The sequence below is a fragment of the Macaca nemestrina genome, chromosome 10 (assembly GCF_043159975.1).
Source record: "Macaca nemestrina isolate mMacNem1 chromosome 10, mMacNem.hap1, whole genome shotgun sequence".
Lineage (NCBI taxonomy): Eukaryota > Metazoa > Chordata > Mammalia > Primates > Cercopithecidae > Macaca > Macaca nemestrina.
The window spans coordinates 81,754,581-81,778,284 of record NC_092134.1 but is presented as its reverse complement, the minus strand read 5'-3'; the positions used below and the strand labels follow the sequence as shown (position 1 = coordinate 81,778,284).

At 40.1% G+C, this 23,704-nt stretch overlaps 1 protein-coding gene across 10 annotated transcripts in view; it reads left to right on the top strand.

Moving 5' to 3' along the window:
* LOC105474340 (sodium voltage-gated channel alpha subunit 8) overlaps nucleotides 1-23,704 on the top strand; it is a 214,137-nt gene that overhangs the window by 48,926 nt on the left and 141,507 nt on the right. For all 10 annotated transcript variants that reach the window (XM_071071693.1, XM_071071691.1, XM_071071697.1 and 7 more), the window contains exon 2: nucleotides 18,799-19,128. In XM_071071693.1, the coding sequence (XP_070927794.1) occupies nucleotides 18,853-19,128 (276 nt within the window). In that variant the 5' untranslated portion in view covers nucleotides 18,799-18,852. The remainder of the gene's footprint in view (nucleotides 1-18,798; nucleotides 19,129-23,704) is intronic.

Here is a 23,704-nt window from a genome sequence, read left to right as displayed (position 1 = left end):
TGTGAAGCTGGATCTAGCAATATTTGTTCCTTTAAACTCCAAGTAAGGATGAGTTGAGGTAAAGGATAAGGAAATGCTCTGTAAATGTGAAAGCACTATACAAATATGAGGTTGCATTAATTTGTAGCCTCAGCAACTGTTTGCAGTTTGTCACTCTGTCAGCTCAATCTCCTAAGATCCTAACAAGTCTAAAATCTTATTCAGGAAAGTTCCACTCTATTTTGAATCATGGCTGGCCACAGTGGATTGTTGCTGCCATTCATAGCTAGGCTACTGTGTATTTTTATATTTATAGTTGTATGCCACTTTGTAAGCTTTTGACAAACATTCTCTCATCTGATCCTCACAGTACCCTATGAGATGATTTTGTCACCCCCATGGTTGAAGCTGTACCTCAGGCCTCCCCATCGTTTTTGCCTCTTCTGCTTGCAGTCACCTTATTTGAGCACCACTACAGCTACCTGGGTAACCCATCTTCTCTTCCCCTGTAAAACTTCATAGAAGAGTGAATGATGCTTCTGAATTTAGTCAGTAGGATATCCTCCAGTAACCGTTTGGTGGGTCTGCCCTTCTGCCTGTTAGCAATTGATTCAGCAAATGAAGAGCAAAAAGCACACAAGCCTGACATGGCCTTTGTAATGCCTGTATCCAGACTTCTTAGCCACACTGAAGGCTGGGTGGCCTCACAGCTTTTGATTTGGAGTTTGATATTGCTTTAATGCCCTGTTGTTTCACAGTCATCTTTTTTGGTCAGTGAAGCAACCTGCGTGTTCCCTGAGTAGCAAAACTTCATGCGAGCTGTCAGTTCTCTTGTTGTCATTAGAAGTCTTCATCTTGTTTTCAGAGCTTCTTTGGAGTAGGAAAGAACTTGATCTTAGTCATTGTCAAAGATGTCATGGTACAGGAAAGCATGTTGACTTTGGAGAGGGGCTGATCCCAGTGTGATCCTGGGAATTCCTGTATTTTCTTCGAGTCTCACTTTCTTTCCTCACTTGTAAAATGAAGCTGTCAATGCCTGCCTAATTAGGCTGTTATGAAGATTAAATATAATGTTTATAGAGTGCCTGTATATGTTATTATAACGTTCATAGGTATTACACCAGCTTTGCAGACAGGCCTATGACCACTTTCATGTATCTTTTTTACTTCTCTGTATTTTGGTATGTCTATTTCAAGAGAACTTTATTAGTAATTAACTCCAAATCTATATTGTTGAAAGAATTGCCATTGAATTCTGGAGTTGAAAGAGAGCCAATTATTATTCTGTATAATAGTTTAGAGCCATCCTTATACTCTGCAGGGCTTCCTGAGAGGAATGAGGTGGACTTGAGGCTTATTCCTGCTTCAACCAGAGCAGAAATATTTTTGTTTATATTATATATTGACATTTCATGTAAGACATGATTTGAAAAAGACTTCCACTGATGGAAAACAAAAAAGCTTTAAAATTTTAATGCAACTTTCTTCCTGTCCACACAGAAATCTGTTTTCCAGCATGACAGACAGATAATGACTTAGGAGAGTGTATCCTGATACCAGGTTTAAATTCTAAGCTTTCCAATACCTGGAACATAGTAGACACTCAAGAAGTTCTCATTGAATGGATAAATTCTTGGTCGTTGTGGTAAGGGTCGACTGAATAGTGCTAGACCTTTGTTCTAGCCTCTGTGTGTGCATTTTCATTCCTTTATTCAACACATAAATATTTGATGATAGATTTGAGTCAGGATATTATTCTTTCTGATTTAAGCCTCTATATATTTTGAATCTTGGTAATCCTCTCAGAGAAACCAACTTTGCTTAGTCTGTCAGAGTCCAGGAGAGTTCATTAGTTAAGTGTTATGAACTCATAGGGCTGGAAGGGATCTTAAAAGGGATGCAGGGAAGGGGAAAGAGTGCTGATCATAAGAAGTAGTGTAGTGAAGTTGTTAAGAACACAGACCTTGGGGCCAAACAACTTGGGTTTGAATCCCACTGTGGGACATAGAGCAAGTTACTTAATTAACCTCTTTATGCCTCAGTTTTCTCATCAGTGATATGGGATAAGAACAATAACTACCTCAGAGGGTTGTTGGAAGCATCAAAAGAATTATATATAAGGCTATTAGAACTGTGTCTAGCAGGTAGTTATTGGTCCATATTAACAACAATTATTGGAAGTATTATTAAGACCTACTTCATATGCATCAGCTCATTTAACCCTCAAATGAGGAAATGGTGGTCCCCAAGAACACATTCAGAACACAGGATGCCACTAATGGATTTTAACCAAGGAAGTTAATTGATCAGAATTATATCTTTTAAAAGTCACTCTTGGGACAGGTAGACTGAAAAGGAATGAAACTAGAGGCAGTGAGACCAGTTAGACGGTTGCTATGGTAACTATACAAGAAGTAGGGAGGCTTTCTCTGGAAAGGGTTAGATAGTTAATATTTCAGGCGTTGTGGGCCACACAGCCTTTTGCAACTACTCAGCTCTGCTGTCGTAGCACAGAAGCAGCCACAGACAATACTTACATAAATATGGCTGCATTCTAGTAAAACTTGACTTACAGTGTTTCAGTATGGGATGACAAGATTTGAAGATGGATGGTGCCAATGACAGTACAACAATGTGAATGTATTCCATGCCATGGAACTGTATACTTAAAAATGGCTAAAATGGTGAATTGTGTATTATGTATATTTTACCACAAAAAAAAAAAAAAACTTTGTGGGAAGAAATGAAACACTTTTCAGTTATAGAACAATGGGCAGGAAAAATTGTTTGCATTATAACTTAAGTCAGAGAAACTGGTGAAGAAAATGAGAATAGGTGTGGAGGCAACAACTAGAGACCACAAAGGGTTTTCTGTTTGGGATATAAAGGGAAAGGCTCCCGTGCCTTGTGGAAGAAATAAAAGAAACATGGAAAGCAAGTTGAATTTGAAGAAAAAATAGGTGATGGGGGAATGGAGAGGTAAAATAGAGGACAGCTTTGACTTGTAGTGTCTGCAGGGCCGGGGAGGTGGAAGCAGATAGTAGCTTGGTAGCTGTGTGGATGTATATACAAGGTGGAAACCTGTCTTCATTTTGGACTGATGGAACTTGCTCAGAGAAGCTTTGGGATACTTTTATAATCATTATAATCATTGGATTGACTTCATTTAAATAGGATCCATTCTTACCTAAGCATCTTTCTTAGTGTTTTTAGATTAAAATATCTAAGTACTAACTTGGTGGCATGCACCTGTAGTCCCGGCTACTTGGGAGGCTGAGACAGGAGGATTCCTTGAGCCCAAAAGTTTAAGTCCAGCCTAGGCAACACAGCGAGACCCCATCTCTGAATTAAAGGAAAAAAATATCCAAGTACTTAAAGTGTAAGTGCTTCACAAGTATATCCTGATAGTTACTTATGGATAATCATACATTTATATCCACACTAGGCCTCTGTCAAAGTATTCTATGAACAGATCCTTCAAAGGGTTTCTGTGGGAAGACGTACATGTAAGTCAACCAAGAGCGACTATCTCAAAAGAATTAGGAAGAGACCAGTTCTTGAGAATCAGAGGCAAATAGCTCAGCTTTGGGTAAATTTGATAGGGTGAGACGTAGGAAGGACAGACTTCAGAAGTGGCCTCACTAGGTGGAAATCCAGGGAGACAGATGAATGTATGGGCAGTTCCCAGTTAACATGGATGCGGACATTCACTAGGCTGATGAGGTCCCTGAGACCTGGTAGGAGGGAGAGCAGATCTTGATGTTATCAAGAGAGGCTGAAGACTGCAATTTTTAATGTTTAAAATGATTAAAACTAAGCTTTGACAAAATTGTTTTTATTTCAATTTCTAGAACTGTTATAGATTTTCCAAAGTGAAATCTGTAAGTGACAAAGTAGAAAATTGGCAGCATAGCATCTCGTTGTCATTGGAGAAAGGAGGAGCCCAGGGAGTGGGGACAGTGTAAACCATCCATCTGGCTGCATTTTTCTCTTCTCCTATGATAAGAGCCACCCACCTTCCTCCCAGTGCAGAGCTGCTCCTCTGGCTAATTCCAAATGAGCTATATATCAACATGCAAAGAGCTGTCTCGCAGTCCTCAGAGTCTAGCTATAGTTCTGTACCAAGCTTCTTATCTTCTTTTGCTTCTTGTTATTAAATCTTTCCCTTGAGGAGCAAAGATGGCGGCGTGAGGTGTGCTGCCACAAACTGGCCTCTGGGGAGGAGAGAGGTGGGAGCTGCTGACCCATGGGAGGCCAAGTGCATCTACAGGATTGGCCGAGATTTTTTATCACAGGAAGAATTTTTTTCATGACCTTTAGGTGCTTTTACCTTCATCTCAAAAACAAAATTCTGAACTCAGAACTTGGAAAATATAGAGTCTCACTATGTTGCCCAAAGGCTGAAGAGCAGTGGTTATTCACAGGTGTGACCATGGCACACTGAGATCTCAAACTCCTGACCTCAAGAAACCCTCCTGCCTCAGCCTCCTGACTAGCTGGAACTATAGGTGTGCCACCACTCTTAGTGTGAAAATGTGTCTCTATGTAGTCACCTAGAGTGGGCAGTCCTGCTTCTTTAATTAAGCTACTTTCTCTGTGATACATTCATGAAATGTGGATGTATTAGTCCTTTTTACACTGCTGATAAAGACATACCTGAGACTGGGAAGAAAAAGAGGTTTGATTGGACTTACAGTTCCATGTGGCTGGGGAGGCCTCAGAATCATGGCAGGAGATGAAAGGCACTTCTTAAATGGCAGCAGCAAGAGAAAATGAAAAGATGCAAAAGCGGAAACCCCTGATAAAACCACTGGATCTCGTGAGACTTATTCACTACCACGAGAACAGTATGGGGAAACCGCCCCCAAGATTCAAATTATCTCCTGCCAGGTCCCTCCCACAACACGTGGGAATTATGGGAATACAATTCAAGATGAGGTTTGGGTGGAGACACAGCCAAACCTTATCATTCCTCCCCTGGCCCCTCCACATCTAATGTCCTCACATTTCAAAACCAATCATGCCTTCCCAACAGTCCCCCAAAGTCTTAACTCATTTCAGCATTAACCCAAAAGTCCACAGTCCAAAGCCTCATCTGAGACGACGCAAGTCCCTTGCGCCTATGAGCCTGTAAAATCAAAAGCAAGCTAGTTACTTCCTAGATACAATGGGGGTACAGGTATTGGGTAAATACAGCTGTTTCAAATGGGAGAAATTGGCCAAAACAAAGGGGTTATATAGGGCCCATGCAATTCTGAAATCCAGCGGGGCAGTCAAATTTTAAAGCTCCAAAATGATCTCCTTTGACTCCAGGTCTCATGTCCAGGTCACACTGATGCAATAGGTGGGTTCCCATGGTTTGGGCAGCTCCACCCTTGTGGTTTTGCAGGGTACAGCCTTCTTTTCAGCTGCTTTCACAGGCTGGTATTGTGTGTCTGTTTCTTTTCCAAGCAAACAATGCAAGCGGTTGGTGGATCTACCATTCTGGGGTCTGGAGGACGGTGGCCCTTTTCTCACAGCTCCACTAGGCATTGCCCCATTAGGGACTCTGTCTGAGGGCTCCAACCCCACATTTCCCCTCTACAGTGCCCTAGCAGAGGTTCTCCATAAGTGTCCTGCCTCACAGCAAACTTCTACCTGGACATCCAGGCATTTCCATACATCTTAAATCTAGGCAGAGGTTCCCAAACCCCAATTCTTGACATCTGTGCCCTCGCAGGCTCAACAGCACATGGAAGCCGCCAAGACTTGGAGCTTACACCCTCTGAATCCACAGCCTGAGCTCTACATTGGCCTCTCTCAGCCACAGATGGAGTGGCTGGGATGCAGGGCACCAAGTCCCATGGCTGTCCTGGGCCTGGCCCACGAAATTATTTTCTCCTAGGCCTCCTGGCCTGTGATGGGAGGGGCTGCCATGAAGACCTCTGACATGCCCTGGAGACATTTTCCCCATTGTCTTAGAGATTAACATTTGCTCCTGATTCCTTATGCAAATTTCTGCAGCCAGCTTATATTTCTCCTTAGAAAATGGGTTTTTCTTTTCTATCACATTGACAGGCTGCAAATTTTCCAAACTTTTACTCTCTGCTTCCCTTGTAAAACTGAATGCCTTTAACAGCATCTAAGTCACCTCTTGAATGCTTTGCTGCTTAGAAATTTCTTCTGCCCAATACCCTAAATCATCTCTCTCAAGTTCAAAGTTCCACAGGTCTCTAGGGTAAGGGTAAAATGCCGCTAGTCTCTTTGCTAAAACATAACAAGAGTCACCTTTGCTCCAGTTCCCAACCAGTTCCTCATCTCCGTCTAAGACCATCTCAACTTGGACCTTATTGTCCATATCACTATCAGGCTTCTGGTCAAAGCCATTCAACAAGTCTCTAGGAAGTTCCAGACTTTCCCACATTTTCCTGTCTTCTGAGGCCTCCAAACTGCTCCAGCCTCTGCCTGTTATCTAGTTCCACAGTTGCTACCACATTTTTGGGTATCTTTTCAGCAATACCCCACTCTACTGGTACCAATTTACTGGATTAGTCTATTTTCGTCCTGCTGATAAAGACATACCCGAGACTGGGAAAAAAAGAGGTTTAATTGGACTTACAGTTCTACATGGCTGAGGAGGCCTCACTGTCATGGTGGGAGGCAAGAGGCACTTCTTTTTTTTTTTTTTTTGAGACAGTCTTGCACTGTCGCCCAAGCTGGAGTACAGTGGTGCGATCTCGGCCCACTGCAACATCCATCTCCCAGGATCAAGCGATTCTCCTGCCTCAGCCTCCCAGGTAGCTGGGATTACAGGCACCTGCTACCGCACCTGGCTAATTTTTCGTATTTTTGGTAGAGAAGGGTTTCACTATGTTGGCCAGGCTGGTCTCAAGCTCCTGACCTCGTGATCCACCCACTTCGGCCTCCCAAAGTGCTGGGATTACAGGCGTGAGCCACTGCGCTTGGCTGGCACTTCTTACATAGCAGCAGGAAGAGAAAATGAAAAGATGCAAAAGCAGAAACCCCTGATAAAACCATCAGGTCTCAGGAGACTTATTCACTACTATGAGAACAATATGGGGGAAACTGCCCCTGTGATTCAAATTATCTCCCACCTGGTCATTCCCACAACGTGGGAATTATGGGAGTACAATTTAAGGTGAGATTTGGGTGGGGACACAGCCGAACCCTAACAGTGAATATCTCTTCTCTACACATTACCTCGATGATTTGGAAGAGGCCACTTTTCTTTTTCTTCCACCTTCCAGATTCAACACAGAGAGCTCCTAGGATTGCAGTTATCCTGCCAACTTCTCCAGGGAAGAAGGAAGCAGCTGATACGGGTCTTCTGCTACTATTTAATTAATTATAAAGAAATTATTTTTTAAGCTGAAGCTGATGTTTCATTTGAAACAGGTGCTTAGCTGGTGGTATTTGTGAATTCTTGGATTTTTGTTCCAAACAAGAAGACTAAATAAATAGCAAGTATGGATGAGAAAAAAATCTTTCCCTTGAGCTTCAGAAGCACATATCCTGCTGCCTATATGATGCCTCCATTTGGAGGTACTAAAGCACCTCAGACTCAGCATGTTCAAAAGTGGTCATCATCTTAACCTGAGAGCTCTGCGTCACATCTTATTCCTTGTCTTGGTGAATTTCACTACCTTTCATCCCTTTGCCCTGATTTGGGTGTCTTCCTTGGTTTTTCTTATATCTTACCTTCCTCTTTTAGTTAGTCAACAGAACTGTCCAGTACATCATCCCTGCTGCTGCTACCTGGCTTAGGCTATTATCTCTCAATGGAATTGCTGCAACACTCTTCTTCCTGGTCTTCCTCACTCTGATCTTATTCCTCCCTCGTCTCATTCTGTACACTATAGCTAGAATAACCTTCCTAAAATGTAACTTTGATCAAATCATCTCCTTATTGCCTTCAGAGTTAAAGCAAAACTCCTTCCCGTGAGAGCAGGGCTTTGCATTCCTGATGTGGTACCTGCTTACCTGTTAGCTGATTTTCTGAAATCCGCTTACACTGAACTGCTTGCAGTACCCAAGTGGCTTGATCTCTCTTGTCTGTAGTCCCTTGAATATGCTATTTCTTCTTCCTGCAAAGCTCTACCCATTTTCTTCCCATAACCCACCCTACCAGCCCGTCTGTAGGCTTTAGCTAAGATGTTACTTTCTCCAGGAAGCTTTCCTTGATCTCTCCAAACTTGGTTAGATGTCTTGCTTGTATATTCTGTAAAAGCCTATTTTACTTTATTGGAAGATTTAGCATACTGTACTTTGCCTGTTTACATGTCTACTACCTTAGAAGACTATAAGGTCCTTTGAAGGCAGGAGTGAGCTATTATTCATCAGAGTATCATTTATGGCATATGGTGGGGGACATAGTAAATTTTTTTTCTCTCTTTTAAAAAACTTGTAGTAAAATATCCATAACATTTAGCATCTTAACCATTTTTGAATATATAAACTGGGCCGGACGAGGTGGCTCACACCTTTAATTCCAGCACTTTGGGAGGCTGAGGTGAGTGGATCATCTGAGGTCAGGAGTTGGAGACCAACCTGACCAACAAGGTGAAACCCCATCTCTACTAAAAATACAAAACTTAGCTGGCCATGGTGGCAGGCACCTGTAGTCCCAGTTACTCGGGAGGCTGAGACAGGAGAATTGCTTGAACCCAGGAGGCGGAGGTTGCAGTGAGCCGAGAGCATTTATAAACTTTTTCATTATCCCAAACTGAAACTCTGTACCAACTAAATAGTAACTTCTCGTTCCCACACAGCCACTGATTACCCCATTCTGCTTTCTATCTTTATGCATTTGACGATTTTTAGTACCTCATATGAGTGGAATCATACAATATTTGTCCTTTTGTATCTTGTTTATTTCACTTAGCATTTTTTTCAAGATTCCTCCATGTTGTAGCATGTGTCAGGATTTCTTGCCTTTTTAAGGCTACATAAATATTTCATTATATGTATATTTCACATTGTTTATTCATTCATCCATTTGTTTATCCATTCATAGACATTTGGGTTGTTTCCATCTTTTGGCAGTTGTGACTAATGCTGCTAAGAACATGTGTGTACAAATATCTTTTTGAGTTCCTGCTTTCAGTTCTTTTGGAATTGCTGGATCTTATGGTAATCCTATGCTTAATTTTTTTGAGGAACTGCAATAATGTTTTCCATAGCAGTTGCACCATTTTTGTTTACCACCAGCAGTGCACTGGAGTATGAATTTCTCAACATCCTCACCCATACTTGTTATTTTCTGTGTGTATGTGTTCTTAGGTAAGAAATTTTGTGTTTTAATACTAGCCATCCTAATGGGTATGAAGTGGTATCTGATTGTGATTTTGATTCACATTTGCCTAATGATTAATGATGCTGAACATCTTTCCATGTACTTATTGGTCATATTTATATCTGTTTTTGGAGAAAAGTCTATTCAAGTCTTTTGTCTATTTTTAATTGGGTTTTGTTGTTGTTGAGTTTTAGGAGTTCTTTATATATTCTGGATATTAATTCTATCACATATGTAATTTGCAAATATTTTCTCTCATTCTCTGAGTTGCCCTTTCACTCTCTTGATAGTATCCTTTAAGCAACAAAAGTTTTTCATTTTGATAAAGTTCCATTTATCTATTTTTTCTTTTATTGCCTATGCTTTTGGTGTTATGTCTAAGAAGTCATTGACAGATCCAGTGTTATGAAGCTTTTCCTCTATATTTTCTTCTAAGAGTTTTATAGTTTTAGCTCTTATATTTAGTTCTTTGATCCATTTTGAGTTAATTTTTGTGTATGGTATAAGGTAAGGATCCAACTTCATTCTTTTGCAAGTGAATATCCAGTTTTACCAGCACCATTTGTTAAAAAGATTGTTTTCCCCATTGAATGGTCTTGGTACCCTTGTCAAAAATCATTTGACCATATATGTGAGGGTTTATTTCTGGGCTCTTTAATCTATTCCATTAGTCTATATGTCTGTCTTTATGCCAGTATCACATTGTTTTGATTACCATAGATTTGCAGTAAGTTTTGATGTCAGGAAATGTGAGTCCTCCAACTTTGTTTTTTTTTCAAGTATGAGACAAGATCTTTTTTATTTTTCCCTTAAATCTTTTGTAGATATGGGGTCTCACTATGTTGACCAGGCTGGTCTTGAACTCCTGGCCTCAAGCAATCTTCCTGCTTTGGCCTCCCAAAGTGCTGAGATTACAAGTGTGAGCCACTGCACCCAGCCTGAGACAAGACTTTAATGCTACTTGCTACCTTTTATTTGATCTTCCTTCTAACATATTTTTTTGTGTGCCCTGTTTGCTTGTTTGCTTTATTTATTTATTGAGACAGTGACTCACTCTGTCACCCAGGCTGGAGTGCAGTAGCATGATCTCGGCTCACTGCAACTTCCACCTCCTGGGTTCAAGTGATTTTGGTGCTTCAGCTACCCAAGTAGTTTGGATTACAGGCATGTACACCATGCCCAGCTAATTTTTGTATTTTTAGTACATATGGGTTTTTGCCATGTTGGCCAGGCTGGTTTTGAACTCCTGGCCTCAAGTGATCTGCCTGACTCGGCCTCCCAAAGTGCTGGAATTACAGCACTTTGTAAGGCGTGAGCTACCGCACCTGGCCCTGGAGTGTTTGCTTTAACAGCCCCTCCTAGATGACTTCTCTTCCTTTTGTTCCTGTTATAACTGCATTTCAATACTGGTTTTCTTTTCCTCTTTCACGCCATGTCCCTTAATTTGGATTCTTCTTTGTGTTCAGGCCACAGTTGGCATTTTAAGGTCTTTTTTTTTTTTTTTTTTTTTTTGCCTTTTTTAGAGACAGGTTTAGACACAAGAGTTGTGTCACTCAGGCTGTAGGGCAGTGGCACCATCATGGTTCACTATAGCTTCTAACTCCTGGGCTCCAGTAATCCTCCCATCTCAACCTCCCCAGCAGCTGGGACCACCAGGGGGACCCAGATACGTTTTTTTTACTTTTTGTAGAGGTGGTGTCTTCCTATGTTGCCCAGGCTGGTATCAAACTTCTGGCCTCAAGGGATCTTCCCATCTAAGCCTATCAAAGCACTAGGATTACAGGCATGAGTCACTGTGGCTGGTTGAATTTTAAGGTCTTAATCCTCCTGGACAACCAAAAGAAGAGAGCCCTACCTATTTGTTTGTCCCTATCTTTGAGTCTAGTTCAATCTCTTTTAGAACTGCCAGAGCCAAAAGTTGCTTTTGTTGTTCCTTTATCATCTGGGATGCCTGTGTCATCTTTAGCACTGCAGAAAAATGCACAATGATACAGTAGTGGTATGATGGACAAGGTCATTGACTTAGAGATTGGGTGTTTTAGTGAAAAGAGCATTATATTGGAAGCCAAGAAACCTGGGTCATAGCTGTGCATCTGTCACTAATTGGCAGTTAGACAATTCAGCCTCTCTCACATAACTTGTGGATGAGGCAAATTGAACTAGGTGGTCTCTAAGTTCCTTCTAAATCTAACAAGTTTGTTACTGTGCAAGATGACTTCCTCAGAAACAGAAGACATTTAAGCTTGTTTTAATGGATGAATAGAAGAAAGAAAGATGTCAGGAGGTTTAAAATAAGGAAATGAAAATATTTTTAGGAGTCAGTGAAAGTAACAGTGACCAGACATTTTATTAAGTGATGCTGGGTCAATTATATAACCATGGGAAAAAAATGAACCTTGTCCTCCACTGTACACCATACGTAAATATCAGTTCATATGGTTTTCAAAACTAAATGAGAAATGTAAGATAATAAAGACTTTAAAACAAAGGAGAATACCTACATGGCCTTGGAATAGGAACAGATTTCTTAGAACAAAAAAGTACTAACATGAAGGAAAAGACTGATAGATTGGATTTCAATAAAATTAAGAACTACAGCTTATCAAATGACACCATTAAGACAGTTGAGAGGAAATATTTGAAATACTGTATCTGACAAATGACTTCAATGGAGAATATACAAAGAACTCTCACAAACTAGTAAGAAAAACGCAGTTTAACCCAATAGGAAAAAGTGAGCAAAGACTTAAATCGGCACTCCACAAAGGAGGTTGTCTAAATGGCCAATCAACCTACGAGACAGTGATCAGTATCATCAGACGAATACAAATTTAGACAAGAGTGAGCCAACAAACACATGAGAAAATGCATCAGTATCATTAGGGAAGTGCAAATCAAAACCACAGTGAGGTACCACTTTACACCCACTAGGATGGCAGCAATTAAAAAAGAAAAAAAAAAAAGAAAAGGGAAAATAACAAGTGTTGGCAAGGATATGGAGAAATTGTAACCTTCTTATATTGCTGTTGTGAATACAAAATGGTTCAGCCACAAAATGCAAAATAGTTCAGGAAAACAGTTTGGCAGTTCCTCAAAAAAGTTAAATGTAGAATTACCAATTCCACTCCTAGGTATAGACTCAAAGGAGTTGAGAACAAGTACTAAAACAAGTACATGTGTGCATTGTTCATAGTAGTCAAAAGGTAGAAAGAATTCAATGTCCGTCAACAGATGAATGAGTAAACAAATTGTGGTATATACATTTTTGGGATATATATTTTGGGGTTTTTTTGCTTTTATTGTTATTTTTAATTGGCACATAATATGTGATATGGTGTGATATTTTGATACATGTATACAGTGTGTAATGATCAAATTAGGGTAATGGCATATCCATCTCAAATGTTTATCTTTGTATTAAGAACATTCAAAATCTACTTTTCTAGCAATTTAAAAATATACAATAAGTTGTTGTTAATTATAGTCACCCTTTAGTACTATAGAACACTGGAACTTATTCCTTCTAGCTAGCTATACTTTTGTATCCATTAACCAACTTTTGGCTATCCCTCCCTCTCTGCTATCCTTCCCTGACTCTAGTAAATCACTAATTGTACTCTCTACTTTTATGAGATCAGCGTTTTAGGCTTCCACATATGAGTGAGAATACTGTATTTTTCTTGCTGTCCCTGGCTTATTACATTTAACATTATCTCCTCCAATCTCATTCATGCCATGAGTGACAGAATTTTGTTCATTTTTTAATGGCTAAATAGTATTCCATTGTGTATATACACCACATTTTTGTTATCCATTCCTTTGTTGATGGACACTTAAGTTGATTCCATATCTTATTTACTATGAATAGTGCTGCAATAAACATGGGAGTGTGGATATCTCTTTGACATACTGACTTTTTTTCCTTTAGATATATACCCAGTAATGGGATTGTTGGATCATATGGTAGTTCTATTTTTATTTTTCTGAGGCACGTCTATACTGCTTTCCATGATGGCTGTATGAATCCACATTCCCACCAACAGTGTATAAGAGTTCCCCTTTCTCTGCACCCTTGTCAACATTCATTATATTTTGTTTTTTTGATAATAGCTATTTTAACTGGGAGAGATGATATCTCATGGTGGTTTTGTTTTGCATTTCCCTGATGATAAGTGATGAGCATTTTTACATATACTTTTTGGCTATTTGTGTGTCTTATTTTGAGAGATGCCTATTCAGTTCATTTGCCCATGTTTTAATTGAATTATTTAGTCTTTTGCTGTTGAGTTCCTTATATATTCTGGATATTAATCCCTTGTCAGAGGAATAGTTCGCAAAGAGACTAGTTGTCTCTTCACTCTGCTGATTGTTTCCTTTGATGTCAGAAGCTTTTTAGTTTGATATAATCCCATTTGTCTATTTTTGCTTCTGTTTCCTGTGCTTTTGAGGTCTTCTTCATGAAATATTTGCCCAGACCAATGTCCTGAAGTATTTCTCCTATGTTTTCTTCTAGTAGTTTCATACTTACATGTAAGCCTTTACTTCATTTTGAGTTGATTTTTGTATGTGGTGAGAGATAGGGTTCCAGTTTCATTCTTCTACATATGGTTATCCAGTTTTCCCAGCACCATTTATTGAAGAAATTATCCCTCCCCAATGAATGTTCTTGGTACCTTTGTCAAAACTCAGTTGGCTATTAATATGTGGATTTAATTCTGTGTTCTCTATTCTTTTCCATTGATCTATGTGTCTTCTTATGTTAATACCATGTTGTTTTGGATACTGTATCTTTGTTATATATTTTGAAGTCCAATAGTGTGATAACTCCAGCTTTGTTCCTTTTGCTCAGGATTACTTTGGCTTTTCAAGGTCTTTTGTGGTTCCATACAAATTTTAGGATTGTTTTCTCTATTTCTGTGAAGAATTTCATTGGTATTTTGATAAGGATTGTATTGAACCTATAAATGGCTTTTGGTGGTATGGTTATTTTCACAATATTAATTATTCCAGTTCATGAACATGGGATGTCTTTCCAGTTTTTTGCGTCATCTTTGATTTTTCACCAGTGTTTTATAGTTTTCCTGGGAGATTTTTCACCTTCCTGGTTAAATTTGTTCCTAGGTCTTATTATTGTTATTTTTTGGTGGCTATTATAATTGGGATTGCTTTCTTGGTATCTTTTTTGCTAGTTTGTTGTGGATGTATAGAAATGCTACTGACTTTTGTATGTTGATTCTGTACACTGCATGAAATACCATAGAAAGAAATGAAGTACTGATACATGCTACATTATGGATGAGCCTTGAGGACACTAGGCTAAGTGAAAGAAGTCAGACACAAAAGCTCACATTGTGTGAGTCCATTTATATGAAATGTCTAGAATAGATAAATCAGTAGAGACAGAATGAAGACTGATAGTTCCCAGGAACTGGTGGTAAAGGGTGGGGGCTGAAGGTTGGGAATGGAGAGAAACTGCTTATGTTTTGGAACTAGATAACAGTGGTAGTGTGAATGTACTAATTGCCACTGAATTGTTCACCTTAAAATGGTTAATTTTATGTTACGTAAATTTTGTCCCAATAAATTACTTTTTAAAAAAAAATATGAGATGCTACTATACCCACCAGAGTTGGTAAAATTCAGAAGACTGTCATTCCAAGTGTTGATGAGTATTTGGAACAACTGGAACCCTCTTATACTTCTGGTAGGAATATTACTAAAGCTAAGTATCTGCCATTCTCTGACCCAGCATTCCACTGCTAGCTATATGCCAAAACAAAATAAATGTATGACTACCAAAAGAGACCTACAAGAAGGCTCTTGGCAGCTTTTATTCGTAATAGCTTAAAACTATAAACAACTTAAATGCCCATCAAGGTAGAATGGATCAATTGTACTACATTCATACATGGAATACTATGCAGAATGAACTGCTGCTACACATATAAGAAGATGAATTTCACAGAAATAGTCTTGGGTGAAAAAAGCCAGAACCCAAAGAGTATGTTTATATTCTACTTATATGAGGTTCAGGTAGAAGCAAAACTAATATATGGTGATAACTGTCAGAATAGCTTTTGCTGGGGGTGATTATTGATGGTTCATGAGAGCTGTCTGGGATGCTGGAATAAATTTTCTACATCTTGATTTCAGTGGTGGTTACATAGGCATATACATATGTACAAAATAAGCTGTGCACTTAAGGTTTGTGAACTTTATTGTATTATACCTTCCGAAAAATTTCAGAATACAGTTACCAGCGCAGGCATTCTTGCAGAGAAGCCCTAGAAGAGAATGTTTGTGATGCATAAGGTTGTAGAATGCCTTGAGTGGCAGTGAAATGGCAGAAATTTGGAATCTGTCCTATAACTCTGGTAAGTTTGACAAAGGGAAATGACTTAATGAAAGCAGATTCTTAGGGAAATGGATCCTTGAAAATATGCCTGGTGGACTGAGGGCTGGTCCACTAGTGGGGAGACTATTGCAGTAGGACCTGAATTAGGGCAATACTTTGAAAATGGAAGCTCTGAAGGAAGAGCAATTGGAAAGGCTGATGACTGGTTGGGTACGGATAGCAAAAGGGGACAGGGCAGAGATGACTGAGATTCCATGCCGGATGGCTGGTCCAGAAATAAGAAAGCCAGGAAGAGGAATCAGTTTTGGAGTAAGATGAGTAGTTTTTAAATGCTTTAGTTTGGAAGTCATAGCAGGCCCCTAGAAGCAACTGTGGGACTCAGGAGGACAATCAGGGCCAGTGAGAGAAATCTGAAAATTACCAGTGTACAAATTTATTTTGAATAAATGAGATCCCTAAAAGACTGTAACAGAGAAATTTCAGAAGGCCAGCCCTTGGAGAAGGAAGAGTTGATGAGGAAGAGGAGACTGCAGCTGTAGTTCAACCAGGAAAACATAGTGTCACTTAAGCCAAACAAAGAGAGTGGGGGTGGAGATGTAAAGGGAGAAGATATAGGAAAAGGAGCGATTGAAAATGGGATGAAGAGCAGGGGTAATTGAGAGGACACAGTCTTGGAGAAGACAGGAAGAAACAGGATCTGAAAGCAAAGACAGAGAACTTAGCCCTGGGCTGCTGTGAAGAACCCAGGTGCCTGCAATTAGATCACAAGAATTTGTCAGCATCTTCAGTGACTTACTCTTGCAGTGTTCTTTGTCCTCTGCGTGGGAACAGAGAGTGACCTAGGACTCAGAATGAGTGTGGATGTAGGAGCCAAGGAATCTTCATGTATTTGGTCTCATTATGGGTTTCAGGCATAATCCTATTCACTGTGAAAGGGATACAAAAGAAGTTTAAGACCTCTGGGAATTTATTCTCTAAAAGGTACAATTCAGCAATGATTAAGTGCCAAAACAAGTTTATTTAGTGTGCTTCAAATCTTCTTCTGGCTGTATAACTTTGGGCAAGCTACGTTAGTTTTCTCTGACTCTGTTTCTTTATCTGTTAAGTGGTGATAATAATATCTGCCTCATATGCTGCTCTGGAGATTGAACGAGTTAATACAGGCAAGGTGCTTGGAATAATGCTTGAAACATAGTATGTGATAAATGTTAGCTAAGGTCATGGTGGAGTGCTGTAGGAGTGTAGAAGGGGAAATAATTAGTCAAGGCTGAGTTGGTGGGAAGACTTGGAGGAGTAGGGATTTATTGGGGGGCAATGCAAGGATGGGTAGGAGAAGAATGAAGGAAAGGGAATTTTAGGTTGGGGAAAGCATTGGGACTGGTCTTAGATCAGTAAAGCCATAGCATCTATGCGATTTACTGACTAAACGAAACTATTCCTGTTGGGGAGTAGTGGGAGATAGGAAAGGAGGATGGATAACTGATATTTATTATAATGAAAGAAGTTCTGAGATGGGGCACCAGAGCATTTTGGTTGTGATTTTTATCCTGGACCTGTGACTCAGGGCAAGTTGTCTGATCTCTTAGGACCCTGCCTTTCCTCATCTAAAATCAAATGGACTAAATTTGTAAAATCTCTTATAGCTCTGAAATCCTTACATAATTCCCACAGGGAAATGATTTCTTTGACCCCTCTGTCTATAGGATGGTGGTGTTTTTGCGCAACATGAAGCCAACTGGTCTATGTGGGGCAAACTTGTGGTTATGGCCTACTTTAGCCCCCTGCTGTGAGTGAGTGAGCTGACCGTTCCTCGTACAGACACTACACACTGTCTTGCAACACTTAGCAATCACTACTGCTCCAGAGATCTGGAATCTCAGCAGGTGGATTTGTGGAAGGAGCTCTTGGGTATCTCATTCCCAAATTATTTAGAGTTAACTCTACTACTGTTCTCTTGAGGAGCCTCAAGGTTTAGTTTCCTTGAAGTGGACCTTGAGGGCTAAGTAGGAGAGGAAAGAACAATCTGTAGCCTTAAAAAAATTCCCGGATTGTCCTTGCGGTGTTCACAAAACTAAAGAGAAAAAAGCAGTACCATGAGCACCCAGTGAACTGCCAGCAAAGCCCTAAGCCTTTCACAGTAAACTTACCTGCTCAGGTCATTTTTGTGCCTGAAACAGAATAGTGCTGCTTTTGAAACCAGGGATTGATTCCTCCATTTTACTGCATGTGTTTAAATAATCCAGGACTCTTATAAACATAAATGGAAAATGGGCTTTTTAAATACCATGCTTAGAAATCACTGACTCTCATAAGACATTACTTCAGTTTTCTTTTTAGAAGGGAATTTTTGTTTGCGACTCTGTTCTCACGTCTCCGTCCTTCCTGGTTTGAGCCCCTCTTGGGAGTCGCACGCAGGCCCTTCTGCTGCTGCTCAGCCTGCAGTGCTGCAGTGCTGTTGCATCAGAGGAAGTTCTCTAGGATTCCACTCCCATTTGCTTTTTCTAGTTGCTAAGCAGGCGGCACTTAGAGCAGTATCTGCCCTCTGAGCTTTATCATTAAAGAAGATACTTTTGGACTTTTATACTGGATGGATTTTACACAACTTGATGATTGAAAAATAACTTGAAATGGAAGAACTAAAGCAGATGGAAGCGGTTTTATCTACATTTTGTGTCTCCAAAGTTTGAAGGGTTTATTTTGTTTTCAGAAACTGAAATTTGAGAAGAATGATAATTTATCCTCGTCTTGCCCTTGAAAGGAAGAGTTTTTCTTTGGGGAGTGGAGCTTTAGGAAAGGAAGGTGACTTGAACTATAAGGACTTCACAGCTAACATATGCCCCTGGGTAACGTTACATATCCCTTATTTGTTTAGAATAGAAGTTCCTTGAGGGAATAGACTATATCCTTTTTGTTGTATGTGGTTCCTAATAGTGAGTTGCATCTAAGTGAATATAATAAACACTAGCAATTCAGTAGACTCCTGATCTTTGATCTCCCTTGGCAGATCGGTCCATGCCACAGATTTCCTGAAAAGAAAAATAACCATGTCATGGAAGAAACTATGTGTTTTTTTGCAAAGGTTGTGAATTAAGGTTGAGAATGAGATGGTTTAGTCTGGCCTCTTTTTAGAGCAGTGATTGATTAATGCTGTCTGTGTTGCTGTTTCTTCCAGAGCTGACCTGTCCTGGACGCAGCATAACTAACGAAGCTGCTGCAGGATGAGAAGATGGCAGCGCGGCTGCTCGCACCACCAGGCCCTGATAGTTTCAAGCCTTTCACCCCTGAGTCGCTGGCAAACATTGAGAGGCGCATTGCTGAGAGCAAGCTCAAGAAACCACCAAAGGCCGATGGCAGTCATCGGGAGGACGATGAGGACAGCAAGCCCAAGCCAAACAGTGACCTGGAAGCAGGGAAGAGTTTGCCTTTCATCTACGGGGACATCCCCCAAGGCCTGGTTGCAGTTCCCCTGGAGGACTTTGACCCATACTATTTGACGCAGAAAGTGAGTTGGAGGAGGAGGAACAGCTGCAGATACCCGTTTCCTAACAGGCTTAGGGAGATGGGGGAGAAAGAACTGTGTGTGTCTCTTTGCCAAAGTTCGGATAAGTAGTTAACCTTTTGTTTCAGTTCTGGCTTATGGGGATTATTTTTCATTTTAATTGCTACTAAGGGTCATTTGTGGTCTTGGCACTTGTCAACTCTATTAATAAGACTTCTGGTTTTGGCTCCAGGCCAGATCAGAAAAAGGGGAGGTAAATGAAATGGGACTACTTAAAAGAGTTTTTAAAAGATAGGACAACCTCCCTCTCTCAAACACACATTCAAAATTCTGTCTTTAGTATAAAGACGATGTTACTGTTGTGACATCAGTAGAGTAGTATGGTGGAGATGGTGTATTTGCTCTTTTGTCTAGCCCCCTCTGTGACACTAGAGCTGCTGGGGACGGGAATAAAACTGAGTAAAGCAAACAGCCAGTGAGGACAGACCCAGGTCACTGGCCCTGTTACACCGTTGTCTGGATTGATTCTTGCAGCACCGATCTTGCAGTAGAGTCAATTCTGTTATTCCTGCAAGTAGGGAACTCAGGTGAAAGAACTACCAATCTTCATTTGGCCAAGAGTTTCAAACTTCCTGAACAAATATTTGATTAAATCTTCAGCTTCTTTCTCATGATTATCTTCTGAAACAAGGCAACAAGCAGAAAAACAAAGCCTCCTCGTTGATCCACCAGCTAAATAATTGAATCTTGAGGACTGGCATCAGACACCGTTTTAGGGGACTCCTCATTTGACAGATTTTTTTTTTTTTTTGAGATGGAGTCTTGCTCTGTCGCCCAGGCTGGAGTGCAGTGGCGCGATCTCAGCTCATTGCAACCTCCGCCTCCTGGGTTCAAGCAATTCTCCTGGCTCAGCCTCCTGCGCAGCTGGGACCACATGCTTAGAACAGCTATATAATAGAAAAAAGTGGAACCATTAGTCTATTCTTTCACTGAGAAATCTAGAAAGTTTAATGAACAAAATGATACGATGTAAAGAACAGTAGATTGGAGGTAAGAAATCCTGATTCTACCATAATTTACCGTGTTTATTATTTACTTTTTTTTTTTTTTTTTTGGAAGCAGAGTCTCGCACTGTTGCCCAGACAGGAGTGCACTGGCACGCTCTCAGCTCTCTGCAACCTCTGCCTCTTGGGTTCAAACGATTCTGCTGCCTCAGCCTCCTGAGTAGCTGGGACTACAGGTGCATGCACCACCACACCTGGCTAATTTTTGTATTTTTAGTAGAGATGGGGTTTCACTATGTTGGCCAGGCTGGTCTCAAACTCCTGACCTCAAGTGATTCACCCGCCTCAGCCTTCCAAAATGCTGGGATTACAGGCGTGAGCCACCGCGCCTGGCCTTTTATTTATGTTTTATTTTTCAGTAAATGTATTGTCCAAGATACCACAGATAATTTATGGGGAAATAAATGAAGAAAAAACCTTCTCAAAACTAGTTTGTGACTTTCAGCAAGACACTTCATGTCTCTGGACCTAAACTATTTTTCCAACTCAAATGCAAATTAATTTCTCATTTTCTTTTCTTTTTGTTTTGTAGTTTTTCTTTTTTTTTTTTCCTTTAACTTGTATTTTAAGTTCAGGGGTACGTGTGCAGGATGTGCAGGTTTGTTACATAGATAAACGTGGGCCATGGTGATTTGCTGCACAGGTCATCCCATTTCCTACATATTAAGCCCAGCATCCATTAACGATTCTTCCTGATGCTCTCCCTACCCCCATTCCCTGCTTCTGACAGGCCCGGATGTGTGTTGATCCCTTCCATGTGTTTTCTGTTCCTGTGTTAGTTTGCTGAGGATAATGGCTTCCAACTCCATCCATGTCCCTGCAAAGGACATGATCTCATTTCTAATTTCTCATTTTCTTAAATCTGACAGGAGATATGAAAAAATATATAGAGCTAATCATTGTTAGAGCCCAATTTTCCTTTGCATACTCTTTTTCACTGGTTTCTGCCCTGTAGACAGCCTCTTTTCATTCCCAGTGCCTCAGATTTCAGTGGCCTGGCTTGAGAGTGAGGACTTTACCAAAGAGAGTGGGTCTCTGGACCTGATGGGTGCCATTCATTGGATAGGCCAAATTGTTCTTGATGGTGCTCCATTAGAAGACTGGTTCTTCATGGTAGAAATTCTGACTTCAGCCTTCGGCTTCACCACAAGGCTAAATTGTTCCTGGAAAGGATAACTTTAATAATATATTTTTGGTAATCTGGAAAAAATATATACCACCATACAGAAAAGCTCACAAAATATAAATGCGTAGCATAATGATTACAAACTAACAGCATGTCAGGAAAGAACATTGCTAGCACTTTAGATATCATTGTACTTTTAAATGAAGGATATTTTACTTGATTAAAAATAATATTCTTGCTCAAGTTTACTTGCCAATCATTACCAGCAGTGCTGATACTTCTATAGGGGTGGAAAAACTCCACCTCTATTCTCCTAGGGTCCCAGCTGGATCTTAGAATTAAATTGACATAACATAGATTAACAGGAGAAAAGCATAATACATGCTTTATGTAGCACAGGAACCCTCATGAAGAAATGAAGACCGTGGGCTGGGCACAATGGCTCACACCTGTAACCCCAGCACTTTGGGAGGCTGAGGCAGGCAGATCACAAGGTCAGGAGGTTGAAACCAGCCTGACCAACATGGTGAAACTCCATCTCTATTAAAAATACATACATTAGCTTGGCATAGTGGCACTGGCCTGTAATCTCAGCTACTCAGGAGGCTGAAGCAGGAGAATCACTTGAACCCAGGAGGTGGAGGTTGCAGTGAGCCGAGATCGCGCCACTGCACTCCAGCCTGGGTGACAGAGTGAGAGTCTGTCTCAAAAAAAAAAAAGAAAGAAAGAAAGAAATGAAGACCTAAAGAAGGAGTTAGAGTCGGTTATTTATATACTGGCTTGGACAAAAAATAGTAAATTGTGAAGAAGCAACTAAATTATGTGGGCAGGCTTAAAATATAAGACTTTTTATTATAACAAGGTCAGTACAGTATTCTCTTGGTCTCACCTTCTCGCCCTTGAAGGTAAGGATGTTGCCGTTCCTTCAGGTTCAGGGAGTGTCTTCCACACAGGAATTTCATCTTCCGCTCTTAAGAAACAGCAAGAAGGTCAGAGTGATCTTTTTGCACCTGCTGTTTTACAAATATCTTTAACTTAGTCAATATGCCAGAAGAGTATATATTAACCCCTTCACTTCTTGCTAACTAGGACTTGTACTAAATTAGCAAGATCTCTTTTACAAGGAAGCACGCTGGGAATTAACCCACAAATCAAAAAGTCATAAGGGTAGAAATGACTTTAAGAGGACATTCCTTTACGTTTGCTCTTCAAGGGCTGCCTTAAATAATTCTTGGCAAAATAGAACCTCTTTTCTTTGCTAAATGATACCAGTGGAATCCTTTATGTTTTCCTCATTGGTCTCATTTTCTAACTGATTAATTATCTTTGTGACTCTCACAAAAACTTGTTTCTCATTTCCTTCCCTCTTTCTCCTAGTGGGTAAGAGAGAACTCGTTTTCTATTAGTACAGTTCTGGTTTTATCTCGGATTTCACACTCCCAAGGGACACAGGGCCCTAAAAGTTTTGCACCACATTTTCGAGATACTGTTATTTATTCCAGCTGGTACTGGTTTGGCTATCATAGGCGTCTGAGGGCCTTGTTGGGTTTCACACTGACTTTTTCAGCTGGTTCCTGCAAACAATCTGAATCATTCTCTCTTTGAATTGCCTCAGACTTCTCAGTGCTACTTTACATTTTCTTTGTCTCTTGGTACTTCGGTTCTAACACCTCCTTTCTTTGGCTTTCTTGGTTTTCAGCTGTTTGCTACAAATAATTGTTCAAGGAACATTTACATTTTTAAATTCAATTTTTAAAATAGGTGATATATTTAAGTGGTTAAAAATTCAAGGTACTTGGTAAATAAGTTTCCTTTTTACACCTGTCTCTCATCTGCCTATTTCCTATCTCCCTGCACAGGCAACCACTGATAGTAGTATCTTCCAGAGTTTCTTTATGTGTATGCAAGCAAAAACAAATATGTGTTTTATGGAACTTGAACTCCATTAAAAGCCTTTGTTATTGGTTTTTTCCTGTTGTTTTCTTAAACCTATTGAAGTCTTAATTTTGTTTTTTGTTTTTACTTTTTAATTATTATTATTTTTTTGAAGACAGAGTCTAACTCCAGGTTGGAGTGCAGTGATGCAATCATAGGTCACTGCAGCCTCAACCTCCTGGGCAATCTCCATCTCTGTCTCCCAAGTAGCTGGGATCATATGCATGCGCCACCACATCTGGCTAATTTTTGTATTTCCCCCAGTTTTAAAAGATTTTCTTGTTTAGTGAAAAATTAAGAACTTTTTCTCTATTGCTCAAAGTGCCTGTCTTCGCTAAACATATGCTCTCCGATGCTTAATAATAACTTGTTGAATACGAAATGGCCGTATATATTCGTAATGACTATCTGAAGTAGGCATCCAGGAAATCTGTAGGTTAAGCTGAAACAAGGC